The sequence below is a fragment of the Pogona vitticeps genome, chromosome 2 (assembly GCF_051106095.1).
Source record: "Pogona vitticeps strain Pit_001003342236 chromosome 2, PviZW2.1, whole genome shotgun sequence".
In the NCBI taxonomy this organism is placed as follows: Eukaryota; Metazoa; Chordata; class Lepidosauria; order Squamata; family Agamidae; genus Pogona; species Pogona vitticeps.
In genome coordinates, this window is record NC_135784.1 from 3,883,338 (window position 1) to 3,898,592 (window position 15,255).

Consider the following 15,255-nt stretch of genomic DNA (forward strand, 5'->3'; position numbering starts at 1 on the left):
TGTAGGAAGCCAGTCTCCAGATGCCCCCCTTTTAACTCTTGCAGTACCATGCGCTCAAAAGCAGCATCCCTCTTTCTATAGGCAAATATTCTGTTTTGCCCTGGGGGGAATCACACCTCTGTGGCCCCCACCCACCTCTTTCTCCCCTCCCCTAATTCCCTCAGACCCTCCTGTTAGCCCTGGATTTTGATTCGGGACTCCGGCAAGGACACAGACTAAGATGCAAGACAGCTGATACCAAGCCAATATTTTATTTTAAAGAAGTACGGCTGGACCTTCTACCTTGAAAGCCAAAGAAGGTTTCGAATAGAGGGTGCATAGATAGATATAAGGATTCCACACAAAGAGCCATAAAATGATACATTCTTATTGATTATTCGGACCTCAAACTTGGATCTCCTTTCCCATTGGGTCAAGATATTCTGCAGGCATAGCTTATTGGCTCTATCTGCACATCCATGCCATGCCCCCGTGTTCCTTGACCCATAGGTCACGTTGTACCCTAAAAGTTTCTGCATATCTGAAGTGGATGTTCCCTAGATGTTTCTTATCTCTTTGATATGTTTATGTTGCAGTTCCTGGGCCTCGATGTATGGCCCTCAGAACCTGTAATTCTCCTAGAGGGGTTGAAGCATAAATGGCTGGTCTCCTCCCTGGAATTCCGATGTGGCCGTCTGTGCTCATTTGATATTTAAACAACTGTGTTCTTTAAAGAGAGAAAAGGATTACCTTGTTTAAGTCAACGAAAAAAATTGCTATCTCATTGTGGTTTGACATTTCCTCCCGCCTAGGACTAGAAGGTCCTTGCATCTCGTGTGCTTTGATATGGAAGAATTCTGTGTGGGAACTTATTTTGTAGTGACAAAGGGTCAGGAGTATCAAAGAGAGGCCCAATACATTAAAAAACAGCAAAAATGCAAGACTATAGATACATAAGTCTAGAGATACATTTGAGAGACAGCGAAAATAATTTGCAGTGCATTGACCTTTAAGAAATATAGATATATATTTGGTAATGGCTTAGAGGTTTAGAAGTTACGCTTAGAAGTTAGTCCAATATATTCAAGTTATTGTATTGCATGACATACTTATATATATGTGTTACATCAGATCTCTATCCTGCATATCTATCACTCCCCCCTTTTTACATTCTGACAACAATAAGATGGCAGAATTTAAACCACCGTCTACTGGAGATGACAGAGACTGGAAGCAAGAGCAAGTGCAGGAAGGGCATAATGAGGAAGTGACTGAGAATGCGATCAAGCCTTTCTGTTCATCGTGAAACATACAAGTCTCATTGATGTAGGCACATAGACCCCCTTGCTGCAACAATATCATATTGAGTGCTAAATGGTGCTGGAGGACCATGTTTTTGACAGAAATAATTTCTGGATTGGATATCAGACCTGATGTTTTCTAGGGTCTCTAATGCGACAGAGGTGTCATAAACAAAGTCAGCAAGCATGTAAATATCTTTATAATTTTCTGCAATGCCGAGAGATGGAAGGAAAGCACGACCAAGAAGTGTCCCGATGGACCACTTCCAAGGGGCAGAAAGGGATAAGGACCTGATAGCCCTATGGGTGGTGCGGGACGAATAATGAATGGCCGAGACATCGCGAGGATGCATACCCCCTGGCCAAAGTCACCCGATAGTGCAAACCCCTTCCCAGGTGGGGGGGTGTAAAACTTGAATGCTTTTAGTTCACAAAACCACCAGAAGCCAGACTCAAGGCGGAGGGGCCAAGCATTGTGTAAAATGTGTAAGGTAGTAATGGGAGGTTTATGGCCAGGGAGGCTCTGGGGGTATTGGAGGAAAAGGGTGCATCAAATGAAGCGTATGCTATCCTTACTATGATTAAGGAAAGGGTTGAGATCCCCATCCAGCATCCAACTGATTCCGTCCCAGAGGAAAGTCAAATTGCAATTACGCAAGGGGAGGGGTAGAGCCTATATTTTTTATTAAAGCAGATAGGAGCGGATTGTTGGGGTCATTTCAAGGGAAATGGAGGAATGTCAGGAGGGCCTACCTCACATGGTGGCGCTGCGGGCTAAACCGCAGAAGCTTGTGCTGCAGGGTCAGAAGACCAAGCAGTTGCAAGATTGAATCCATGTGACGGAGTGAGTGCCCGTCACTTGTCCCAGCTGACGCAAACCTAGTGGTTCAAAAGCATGCAAATACAAGTAGATAAATAGGGACCACCTCGGTGGGAAGGTAACAGAGTTCCTTCTCTAAGTCGCACTGGCCATGTGACCACGGAATATTGTCTTCAGACAAAACGTTGGCTCTATGGCTTGGAAACGGGGATGAGCATCGCCCCCTAGAGTCAAACACAAGTGGACAAAAATTGTCAAGGGGAACCTTTACCTTTACACCAGTTGGAAAGATCCAAAGGGACGGGCCAGGAGGGAAGCCCCAGACGGCCGTGAAACAGGAAGAAAGTACAAATCCAAGAGTCAGGTAGGGAGGCGCGTTGAACAACCTCCTGGTGCAGGCGCACCATAGTATTATCCTCAAAAGTAACCCCCCCTTAGAAAATGTCCAAAAAGCAGAAAGCATGCAACAGAGAATCCCATGATAAACAGGACAGTCCACTAGATTCTATTCTTCTGGTGGGATACGGGGTGGTTGCTGGAACAAGAAACAAAGACCGTCAACACCCTTGATAGCCCACCGGTCACGGAGAGGCCGCTGTGGTTGAGGAGGAGGAGGAGGAGGAGGCGGAAGAAAGTCCTGGGGTTGTGAAGCCCATTTGATGCGAGTTTAGTGGATCCAAGCGGCGTGGCCCTCAACCTTCACACATGAGGGAGTAGTGAGAATCACTTGCAGCAGCCCTTTCCACTTTGGGGCAAGAGGGGAATCCGACAACGATTTCCTATAGACCCAATCTCCGGGCGAAAAGGGGTGGGAGAGGTTGATCCAACGTCACAAGGTCTTTCTCCAGCAATTGGCTGTGAGTTTCCTGTAAGAGTCGGGACATGCCCAAAAAAAAATTAAGCAAATCCGCCCCCCCCTTTCCTAGGCAATGGGGATTCCTCAGAGGAGAGGGCTGCCACAATGAATGGACGGCCGTACATAGCTTCGTATGGGCTGATGGCAAGCTTTCCTTGGGGCAGAATTTGAATGCAGAGCAGGGCCTGGGGAAGGAAATCAACCCAACCCAGGCCCGTTCCCTACATTAATTTTTGGAGGTGGGATTTTAAAGTCTGATTAAGGCGCTCCACTTGACCGGAACTCTGTGGACGATATGCCGCATGCAGTTTCCAATCAATTTCTAGGTACGAGGAGACTTGATGAACTATTTCAGCGATAAAGTGGGGGCCGTTGTCTGAGGATATTCCTTCCCAGGGAATCCCATGTCTGGGGATAATGTCATGTAGCAAAAACCTAATGACCTCCTTGGCTTGTTCTATGCGTGTTGGGAAGGCTTCAGGCCACCCTGTGAGCGAGTCAACAAAAACAAGGCAGTACTTGTAGCCCCTATGGGCTCAAAGTTCTGTAAAGTCTACCTGCCATTGTGAGCCTGGCCACAATCCCTTAGGCTGTGTTCCTAGCGGGCCTCTCCGGAGGCCCGTGTGGGGGTTGTTCCTGCAACAGATTTCACATTCTTCAGCTATATCCTGTGCCAAGGAAGATAGTCCATGGCCATAAGCCCACAGTCTGACACTATTGAGCATTATCTGGCGGCTCGCATGAGTATGCTTATGAAGCTCCCCCCAAAAATAGGCAGGTAAGCTGCCGAGGTAGAACGATCTTCTCATCTTCCGTATACATCCAACCATTTCCCTCCATCCTGCCATTCTTACCTAACACTTCGTCCCTTTCCGTACTAGAATACTGCGGTAGAGCAGGTAATGGGAGAGCTGGTGCCGGGATGAATTACCTGGGACTCCTCAGCCACCCGCCATGCGGTCTCATCCGCAAGCCTGTTTCCTTCGCGGATACACGAATCCTCCTCCTTCCCATGTCCCTTGATGTGCATCACCGCTACCTTGTGAGGCAGTTGAACTGCTGTAAGCAAAGACTACACCTCAGCCAAGTGTTTAAAGTCCTCCCCTTTGGCTGTCTTGTAGCCCGTTTCTCCATAGACCCCCAAATGCATGGAGCACCCCAAAGGCATAGCGGGAGTCAGTGTAAATGTTACCTTTCTTATGTCGTGCCAATTCCAATGCCCTTGTAAGGGCAATCAGTTCCGCTTTCTGTGCCAACATACCCAGCGGGAGAGGCAGAGCCTCCACTGCTGAGGAATCCGTGACTACGGCACAGCCGGCCTTACGTACTTCGTCCCTTACCAGGCTACCCCCGTCCACGAAAAACTCGAGATGGGGGTTTGGCCGAGGGGAATCGGAAAGGTCTTTGCGGCTTGAGTATTCAGTTTCAATGGTTTGTAAACAGTCATGTAGGATAGGTTCCCCATCCATCTGCGGGGAAGGGAGTAGGGTGGCAGGGTTGAGGCAGGAGCTTGTAACAAGCCGGAGGTCCGGGCTGTCCAGGACCTGCGCTTGATATCTACTTATGTGCGCGTTCGAGAGCCAAAGGCCTCCTTTGTACTCCAGCACAGTTGTCACCACATGCGGGACATGTATAGTAACTAGGGCACCTAGAGAGAATTTCTGAGCCTCCTTTGCGAGGAGGACAGCTGCCGCTACTGCTTGGAGACACGACGGCCAACCTCTGGTCACATTATCCAGTAACTTAGACAAGTAGGCGACCGGCCTCCGCCAGCTGCCTACCTGTTGGGTTAGGACACCCAGTGCCATACCTTGCCGTTCATGTAAAAACAGTTTGAATGGCTTCTCTGGATCCGGCAACCCTAGGGCTGGAGCAGATAAGAGCCTTTGTTTGATCTCTGCAAACACTCGCCTCATAACAGGTGTTCTCTACCTTTCCCACGACTCCCTTCAGCGCGTCAAAAAGGGGTCATGCCAAAATGGAGAAATTAGGAATCCAAATTTTACAAAACCCCGCCATGCCAAGGAAAGTGCGCCAGGCATGCTTAGTTTCTGGGAGAGGTACTGCACATATGGTTCCCACTCTATCTTTTGTCAGCTTTATCTGGCCCTGAGAGATTAAAAATCCCAAGTAAGTAACTTTGGTCTGTGCTATCTGCGCCTTGTCTTGAGACACTTTAAACCCTTCATATCCCAGAAAGTTGAGAAGATCGATCGTAGCCTGTAGGCATTCTGACTGAGTGGGGGCAGACAACAGGACATCGTCCACATATTGAACGACTCGGCAAAGTACCTTTGGAACCCACAGCCTCAAGATTTTATTCAAAGCTTCCCCAAATAAACTTGGTGAATTTTTGAAACCTTGTGCCAAGACGCACCACGTATACTGGCCGGAAGGAAGGCTGGGGGTGCCTAGGGGGTCGTCCCATGTGAAGGCAAAAATATGGTAGGAATTGTGGTGAAGCGGGATAGTAAAGAAGGCATCTTTCAGATCTAGACAAGTAAGGAATGTGTGTGAACCTGGAATGAGTGTAACTAGCATGTACGGATTCGGGGCCACTGGGGTAATATCCCGAGTCACCTCATTAACCGCTCGGAGATCCTGTACCAGGCGATATTTCCCTTCTTTCTTCAGGTCCCCCATGATTGGAGTGTTGAATTTAGAATGACATGGTACTATGAGTCCAGCGCCCAGTAATGTCATAAGGACTTTCTGAACACCCAGACAAGTCTCCAATTTGAGGGGGTAATCTTATTCTTACCGGTTTACGGTCAGGTTTCAATTGGACTTGTACTGGGATAGCCCATTTTGCCCTCCCGGGGGTGCCATCAGCCCATACCCAGGGAACGACTTGAGCAATTGTCTGCTCCAGGAGGGGGTTAGGGGATTCTGGAAAAATTCTAGGAGATTTCAAAGTGAGCAAAAGGGCAGTGGCTGCTGAGTTCCCTAGCACTAGGTGACATCCCTCAGAATTGAAGTTTAGCCCCCAGCTTCATAAGTAGGTCCCTGCCTAAGAGGCTGGCGGGGCATTTTTCAATGAACAGAAATTCATGATCAAGAGTAGACCCTCCAAAGCCTACCTGCATTGGAGGGAGAAAAGGTACTTTGGTTACTCACCCGGAGGCATCTATGACATTCCGGACCAGCCCGCCAGGGTGGGGGTGAACCCCCAGTGGTGTCATAGTGAGAACGGAGCGACTGGCTCACGTGTCTATCAGGAAGGGGATATCTAGATTACACACCCTCAAGGGTGGGGGGGTGAAATACCCTGGGACCTCATCATTGATGTTCAGCCGTGGCTTCCAGAGTGTAAACTGCATCTGGAGCCATGGGCGGAGGGAAGGACTGCCGGGGGGGGGGGGACAGGACCGGGCCCAATGTCCCAGATCTCCGCAGATCCGACACCCATCACCCCCTGAGGTGAGGCGCCCTGTGTGATGCCCCTGGTTTGGAGGCACATACCGGGGCTGATTTCCATAGCCTCGTCCCTGTCCCCAATTTTAATATCCCTGGGAGGAAGACTTATAATTCGAGTGCCCCCCATCTGTACCATCCTCCCTGTGTGTCCGCTAGCATGAGCTTTTGCACCTCCAATTCCTCTTCATTTGATCTATTATGAAAGTAGCCTTGAAGGCTACTTCCACTAGTTGTTGAATGAGGACGGAGAGGTGGCTATCTACCATGTTCTGTTTGTGTCTAATGTCCTCATATGAATTCTTAATGTATACTGAATTCAAAACTGTGGAGGCATTTTCCCCCTCGTGATCCAAGTAAGTATATTGTCTGAAGGCTTTTACCAGCCTCTCCAAGTATTCAGCGGGATTCTCACCCTTCTTTTGGAATCTCTCATATACTTTATGATTAGCTATCTGCTTCGGGAAGCCTTTCCGCAATCCTTGAAGAATAGCTTCCCAAAACTGTTGCAAGTTCTGCATTTCTTCTCCTCCCTCGCCCTGATCCCAAACTGGGCGATTTTCAGAAACAATGTCCTGAGGGGGCAGATAGGCTTCAAAGCTATAAGATGCTGAAACCAGCAAATCTTAGAGAAAATATCCTTAAAATGTTTTATAGATGGCATTACACACCTGTAAGATTAGCAAAAATATCAGAGGGCAGCAGCAACATATGTTGGAAGTGTAAAAAGAATGCAGGAACCTATTATCATATGTGGTGGACATGCGAAAAGGTCAAAAATTATTGGACACAGGTATGGGATATAGCAAAAGAAATTACCCAGCAGAAACTAGATATAAAACCTGAAATGGCATTATTGAATGTCATATCAGGCATTAATGATAATAAATTGAAGCATTGTCTTATATATATACTCACAGCAGCTAGACTACTCTGGGCCCAAAAATGGAAAACTGAAGCGTTTCCAACGAAAGAAGAGCTACTAAAGAAGCTATGGAACATAGCAGAACTGGACAACTTATCAGAAGCACTACGGGAACAACCAAGAGACTATGTAAAACAAAGCTGGGAACTAATATATTCTTGGGCCCAGAAGAAGACAGGAGTGTAGGGCAAAGTTTATGATGTATGGATACTCACTTAGCACATACTGGAAATGAAATTGGGGGAGCAGATAGGTTAGCGAAGCTGGAGTCCCGGACTCCAAAGGGGGGTGGGGTCAGTTTTAGGGGTTAATTTCTTTTTTTTCTTTTCTCTCTTTTTGTTTTCTTGTCAAATCTTAAAATAAATAAATAATTTTTTAAAAAAATATTATCTTTCCATTTATCGGTGGCATATTTACATGCTGCATCCCATATCAATTTTCACTCTGCTTCTGTTAACAGCACATTGAACAAATGGACCATATCTCCCCATGTGGGATTGTGGGAGAGCATGATGCCATGAAACAATTTGCTAACCTTTTCCGGATCTTCAGAATATTTAGGATAATTATTTTTCCAGTTAAAAGATGTCCGCTGTGGAGAACGGCACATAGACACAAGCCCGCTGTATCGTCCCAACCTGCTGTACTACCAACTGTTCTCATAGGGGGGGAAATGCCAGCTGCTTGTTGTGAGCTGCTGTCAGCTTGCCCAGCCCGGGCGCGTGTTACTACGGGCGAGCGGTCAGGATCTGGGTGTCAGGAAGCATGTCGGGGACCCCAGGAAGAGGGGAGATCACTTTCCTGGTCTTCTCCCGTTTCGCTAGAATCTGCAGGGGATTAGACTGCTACTGAATGCTCTGGTGTCCAGCTCTGAACAGGAGTCAAACGTGGGATCTGCTGGGGGTGCTGTTGGTTGACAAACACCTGGACATGGGGGATAGGTTGCCCTATGGGCGCCTGTGGAACTACAAAGTGTCCTACCCTGTGCAGCATCGGGGCAGGGTGAGGCGGCTGAACAGCCGGAGTTAGCGCTTGCTGTTGCTCGGGTGGAGAGCCTCCACTAGTCCTCCCGCTTGCGCTCCTCCCGCCTCATCATCGGGTAAGGGAGGGGCTATGGCACATACAGGAGGGGGAATATACTCACCAGTGTCATCTTCCAGCAATTCGTTGTCTTTTGACTGACCTGTTGATCCGTTTGAAATCTTTATTTCCTGGATTGCTGCCAACAAAGCTTGAAATCACTCGTCTCAGCCGGTGTCAGGTTCCTCCGCTGGAGGTGGCAGCAATGGGAGTTCTCGAGAAGGAGGGGGAGCTACATAATTTTCGGAGCCATATGGGTTCCGGGGAGCCTTGGTTGGTACCAATTCCAAGACCCCGTCATTAAATCTGGGATTGGTTGCAATGTTGACAAAACACGAGGCGTAACGAATGTTGTCACTTTCGCATTTTTGCAATTTCTCCTCCGCCCATTTCGCAAGAACTTTGAGGTCATCGGGGAGAAGCTTCCTGTTTCTGGCCATGATGGATACATAGGAAGCTGAGAGGGCCAAACCTAAGTGCACAATATGATAACCCATCTCTTTTTAAGCCCTGATCTCCTGCCCACGGGACCCTTCCAAGTTTTAATTACATAGCTCAAAGGGGTCCCTTTTTCTTGCCACCCATGATTGATGGTTCATGCCTAGCAAGACCTTATCCCTTTTAGCCCGGCTGGGTCTTATATCTGAGAGTGCCTGGGTCACCTCAATCTCCACACTCAAGCCGCGACTTGCATGTCTCATGTGATGTGATTTCTGCCCAGTGCTCTGAATGTCAAGAGCTCTGCCCAGTGCTCTGAATTGGCGGGAGTAACTATGACTCTCTTAATGGGACTCGGTTACATGGCCTGGACGCCTCATCGTGGCACCCGCTGGAGAGGGTGGGGTACTGGACGGGGGGCTTGCTTCCCATAGGTCCCCACCTAAGCTAAGATCCAGGCCACCCCCTGGGAGGGCTAATCTTCCAACCAGGGGTTTTTCTGCTGGTTACGTCCCCAAAACAGAATTGGTCTCCTGGCTCCTCCGATGCCCAGGACAACAGCAGAGACATCGGTCTTCACCTACCACTGCGGTCGATCCTTCCTGTCGAAATGCAGTCTGGCCATGCACTGCCATCAAGGACATCCAGATGCAGTCAACGCTGAGAGTCACCAGCCTCACTACAAAATGCCTGGCCTGGACGACTGATGACACTTGCCTCCTCCGTCACGCCACAAACCTCTGCCAAGCTGGCATGCTCAAGAAACATCACCGTGAGCTCTTGGTCCCCCTCTTCCCTGATCGATCGGCTGAGTCGCTGAAGAAACGTCTCCAGCAACTCAAATGGATGCCCCCCTCTGTTCCCTTGTTGCCCTCGTCTCCCTCACCTGTGGCGCTTGGTCAACCTCCCTCACCCCCGGTCCAACCTACCTCCCCCTTGGTGTCGCCCCCGTTCCCCTCTCCTCCTGGTTCCTTCTCATCCTTCCTCACTCCCTCCCCACCCCATGTCCTTGCCCCTCCCTCTTCCTACCTCCACTCTTCCCCAAGCCTTCCCTCAGCTCATACCTTGGTTTCAGATCCTGATCACTCAACTTCTCCTCCTCCCCCCATCTAGCCCAGCCACGCACCCCAAAGTAACCAACCCCACACCATTCTGGAGACTCGACCTGCTCAACTACACCATTGAACATCTCTGCGAGCCCAAATTAGGGGCTGAAGACCTCTGATCCCTGGCACTGTACCTCCAATCCGGCGCTCTATCCCCGGCCCAAGGTGCCTCCATAATTGAGGAACACGACAAGCTCTACTTCCCTCACACCTGGCAGCCATCGAAATGCAGATGTCCCAACCTAACCCAGCCATGTTCCAATAAAAAAATCCGTCGGGTGAACTATGCTGCGGTGCAAAGACTGTACCACCTCCGCAAGAAGGACGCTGCATCGTCTGTCCTCTCCGGTCGCTGGCGCTCTGCGTACTGTGGCTCCACGGAGACAGTCGCTGGACTGGACGACTACTGGTTATAGATCTTTGAAGAACCTTCAGCCCCTGACCACCGCAGGGCCACTCCACCATCATCGCCAAGCTGGTCCATAATATCCACCATCTCAGCAGACGAGGTCACCAAAGCAATCCGCTATATGGGGAACTCAGCTGCCGGTCTGGACTGACTGACCCCTGCCACTCTTCTCTCCTGGGACCAAACCTCACTGGCGGCCTATTTCAATCTGCTATTGGCCGTGGAATCAGCCCCCTTGCAACTCTCCAAATCGCGAGTGGTGTTTCTCCCCAAGAAAGAAGACCCATTAGGCCCGGCGGACTTCAGTCCCATATTCATCTCATCCACCATCCTTTGAGCTTTCCATAAAGTTCTGGCCCGCCGCATCGCCTCCACTCTGGACGTCTCTACACTACAAAACGCCTTCCTACAACGAGATGGCTGCCTGGAAGCATCCTCCTTGTTCCACACCCTCCTCAGGAAGATCCACGATGATCGGGTTCTCACATCAATGCTATTCCTTGGCATCTCCAAAGCCTTCGACTCTGTTTCCACCCAAACCCTGCTCCGGATTGCGAAGTTCTCTGGTATCCCTCCGCCTCTAACTCGGTACCTGGACTCGCTATATGCCCATCCTGTAGCCCAACTGGAATCAAGGTCGACAACATGTGGTCGTGGTGTGCGACAGGGTGATCCACTCTCTCCCCTACTCTTCATCATGACAATCGAGGACATCCTCTAGAATGCTATCCCTGATCTAGGCTTCAATTTAGATGGGTGCAACATCCCCACACTGGCCTACGCAGATGACCTGGTTCTCTTTGCAGGAAGACCCGGGAAGCTACAGGAGAAGCTCGATGGCTTGGTCACATCCCTCCGCTTGGCTGGTATGTCGCTCAATGCCAAGAGGTCGATTGGCCTCATGATCGCCAAGGACGGGAAGCACAAGACTATGGTCCTGCTTCCATCTACCTACCACTCTGGCTCTCACGAGATCTAGACTCTGGGTCCTTCTGACACAGTCTGGTACCTCGGCCTTGAATTCAATTGGAAAGGTCGAGTGGTGCCCAAACACACCTTGAAGCTGGAGAAGATGCTCCAGGAAATCTCAGCAGCTCCTCTCAAACCCTACCAACGTCTGGGCCTTCTCAAGAAATTCGCCGTTCCCAAACTAACGCACGAGCTGGTCCTGGGGAACGCCCACCGAAACACCCTGAAGAAGATGGACGTTCTGATCCGGACCTATGTCCGACGTTGGCTCCGCCTACCCAAGGACACACCTTTGGGCTACCTTCACGCCTCAATCCGCGATGGAGTTACTGGGATCCCTTGCTTCAGCATGAGTATCCCTGTACTCCAAAAGAACCGGTCTTCTAAACTACTAACCAACAAGAATCCCTTCATCTCCACTACCACCAAACAACGGTCCTTTGAAGTGCTCCAGCAGATAGTCAACCGGCCTCTCCGGCTTGGCGAGGACCTGATTCAATCTAAGACCGATGACAGGAATGCTTGGTGCAGCGAGCTCTGACGATCGGTCGACGGAAGAGACCTCTTCAGCCAGCCGGCCAACCGGGCAAGTCATCACTGGTTACGGTTCCCAGAACGGGTCTTCCACCGCCTCCACCTTCGTGGGGTACTGACTGACACACCTTGAAGCTGGAGAAGATGCTCCAGGAGATCTCGGCAGCTCCCCTCAAGCCCTACCAACACCTGGACCTCCTCAAAAAATTCGCTTTTCCCAAGCTCACACATGAACTGGTCTTGGGGAATGCCCACAGAAACACCCTCAAAAAGATGGACGTTCTGGTCTGAACGCACGTCCGACGTTGGCTTGGCCTGCCCAAGGGCACACCTTTGGGCTTTCTCCATGCCTCTATCCGAGACAGAGGTATTGGGATTCCTTGCTTCGGCACCAGTATTATCCAACCAAAATCCCATCATTGCTGCCAGTACTCAACAACGGTCCTTTGCAGTGCTCCAGCGGACAATAAACCGGCCTCTCCGGATTTGCGATGAACTGATCCAATCAAAGACTGATGCCAGGAATGGCTGGTGCAGTGAGCTCCAACGGTCAATCAACGGGAAAGACCTCTTCGGCCAGCCGGCTGACCCGACAAGTCACCACTGGCTACGGTTCCCGGAACGGGTCTTCCCCGCCTCCACCTTCGTGGGGTGCAACTGCGTAGCGGTCTCCTGCCAACCAAGAGTCGCATGGCACGTGGGCGTGGATCCTCTGACCCCAATAAAGCCTGCCATGGCCCTGCCAACAACCCGAGATGATTAACCACACCCGACCAATTCGTGAGAAGGGGCTGCAGACGTGGATTGAGCCCATCATCCCATCCGGCTCGTCCTTCATCAAGCCAGACATCGTGGCGCTCACCAACAACCAACTAGTAGTCCTGGACGTATCCATCATTGGTGGCCATCGCCTACAGGAGACCTGGGACCTGAAGATGTCCAAGTACGGCTCCCCTGCCTGCACCGCTGCCCTGGAGAAGTGGCATGGCTCATTGATCCCAATCCGCCACTCCCCAATCGTCATCAACAGAGGCCTTCTCTTAGCCAAGTCTGGCTGCCATAAGTGTTCCCTCGGCCTATCCTCCCGTGACCTCGCCGACCTGTGCCTTCTGGCCATCGTTGGCTCCCTCCGGTGATACAACCTCTACACCAGAAGCACGACGGAAAGACACCGACAGAGTCGGAATGCAGGTTGCGTATGACCTGCCTTTGGGTGGTGATATTTCCAGAAATAGCGTGCACACGCCTCAGACTTGCATGTTACCTGCATGGCGGGGACAGGTCGGGCCGGAGTTCTGCCTCGGCCGGCGCCTAGCAGTTGACTTAGCACTGGTGTGGACCAGGGGAATCCGACTGTTTAATTAAAACAAAGCATCACGAAGGCCCGCGGCGGGTGTTGACGCGATGTGATTTCTGCCCAGTGCTCTGAATGTCAAAGTGAAGAAATTCAATGAAGCGCGGGTAAACGGCGGGAGTAACTATGACTCTCGGCGGGACATGGCCTGGACGCCTTCCCGTGGTGCCCGCTAGATAGGGTGGGGTACCAGATGGGGGGCGTGCTCCCCTTGGTCCCCGCCTGAACTAAGATCCAGGCCAGCCCCTGGGAGGGCTAACCTTCCAACCAGGGGTTCTACAGTTGTGTTCAAAATTATTCAGCCCCCAATGCTGTAAAGGGGTTTAGGGACTATAGTGTACATTTGGAATTGTATTCAGAATGAAATCCTACAAGGATGTTTTAAAGAACCAAATGCAACTAAAATAACATCAATTGTTTATGTAATACAGTAGTAAATGTTTCTTTTGTGGTTTCTTCATTGCCACAATTATTCAACCCCTTAAAGACTACCACTCTGAAGAAGAGAGGTTCATTCAGGTGTTTTCAATCAGGTATTGAAAACACCTGTGGATGTCACCGAGCACCAATCAAGCATAATAAGCACCAATTAGGCAGCTTTAAAAGGACTGTGATACTCAGCTCCTTCTAGACATTTACTGGTGTGGTTACAAACATGGTGAAGTCAAGAGAATGGTCCAGGAAGACAAGAGAAGAGGTGATTTGTCTTCACAGGAAGGGCAATGGCTATAAGAAGATTGCAAAGAAGTTAAACATACCAAGAGACACCATAGGAAGCATCATTTGCAAATTCAAGGCAAAGGCCACTGTTGAAATGCTACCTGGTCGTGGAAGAAAGAAGATGCTGACTTCGACTGCTGTGCGCTACCTAAAGCGTAGAGTGGTGAAAAGTCCCCGTGTGACTGCTGAGGAACTGAAAAAAGATTTGTCAGATGTGGGTATAGAAGTTTCAGCTCAGACAATAAGGCGCACACTGCGTAATGAAGGTCTCCATGCCAGAACCCCCAGGCGCACCCCCTTGCTGTCTCCCAAGAATAAGAAGAGTCGACTGCAGTATGCCAAAAGTCATGTGGGCAAACCACAAAAGTTGTGGGATAGTGTTCTGTGGACTGATGAAACAAAATTAGAACTGTTTGGGCCCATGGATCAACGCTATGTTTGGAGGAGGAAGAACAAGGCATATGACGAAAAGAACACCTTGCCTACAGTGAAGCATGGCGGAGGGTCAATAATGCTTTGGGGCTGTTTTGCTTCTGCAGGTACAGGGAAGCTTCAGGGTGTACAAGGTACCATGAATTCTCTTCAGTACCAGGAGATATTGGATGAAAATGTGATGCAGTCCGTCACACACCTGAGGCTTGGGAGACGTTGGTGCTTTCAACAGGACAATGATCCCAAGCATACCTCCAAGCCCACTAGAGCATGGTTGCAGAGGAAAGGCTGGAACATTTTGGAGTGGCCATCGCAGTCACCAGACTTAAATCCGATTGAGAACCTCTGGTGGGACTTAAAGAAAGCAGTTGCAGTGCGCAAGCCTAAGAATTTGACTGAACTGGAGGCTTTTGCCCATGAAGAATGGGCAAAGATACCCGTAGATCGCTGCAAGACACTTGTGTCAAGCTATGCTTCACGTTTAAAAGCTGTTATAACTGTAAAAGGATGTTGTACTAAGTACTAAGATTGAATGTCACTTGGGGGTTGAATAAAAACTAATAATGATGTGAGCACAGAAAAGACATTTGTGGTTATTTCATTATAAACTTAAGGTTATATTTCTCTGACCTACAAGTGCCTCTTTCATGTAAATGTAAGCAAGATGACTGAATGATCAAAATCAATGTCAAAATGGCCAAAACATTCAATTTCAGTGGGGGCTGAATAATTTTGAACACAACTGTTGGTTATGTCTACAAAACAGAAGTTAATTCCTGGTTCCTCTGAGGTCCAGGAAAACAGCAGCGACACTAGTGTCGACGGAGCAACCAATGCTTCTACTGAACTGCCGGTCTTCACCTGCCACTGCGGCCAGTCCTTTTCATCGAAGCGCAGTTTGGCGATGCACCGTCATCA

The 15,255-nt window shown here is 49.7% G+C and overlaps 1 protein-coding gene across 1 annotated transcript; it reads right to left on the reverse strand.

Annotated features, from left to right (window-relative positions):
* Positions 1 to 230: 230 nt before the first annotated feature.
* On the reverse strand, positions 231 to 12,589 carry LOC144587269 (uncharacterized). Its single transcript, XM_078387325.1, has 3 exons — positions 8,440 to 12,589; positions 6,786 to 6,945; positions 231 to 4,823 (listed from the first exon to the last, which is right to left on the reverse strand). The coding sequence occupies exons 1-3, from the start codon at positions 8,446 to 8,448 to the stop codon at positions 4,048 to 4,050; spliced, it is 945 nt and encodes a 314-aa protein (XP_078243451.1). The 5' UTR covers positions 8,449 to 12,589; the 3' UTR covers positions 231 to 4,047.
* Between the last annotated feature and the right edge of the window lie 2,666 nt (positions 12,590 to 15,255).

Coding starts and splice junctions, on each gene's coding strand:
- LOC144587269 (XM_078387325.1), bottom strand. Junction 4,824..6,785: donor TGAGAGATTCCAAAAGAAGG/GTGAGAATCCCG, acceptor TATCTGCTCCAG/CCCTAGGGTTGCCGGATCCA.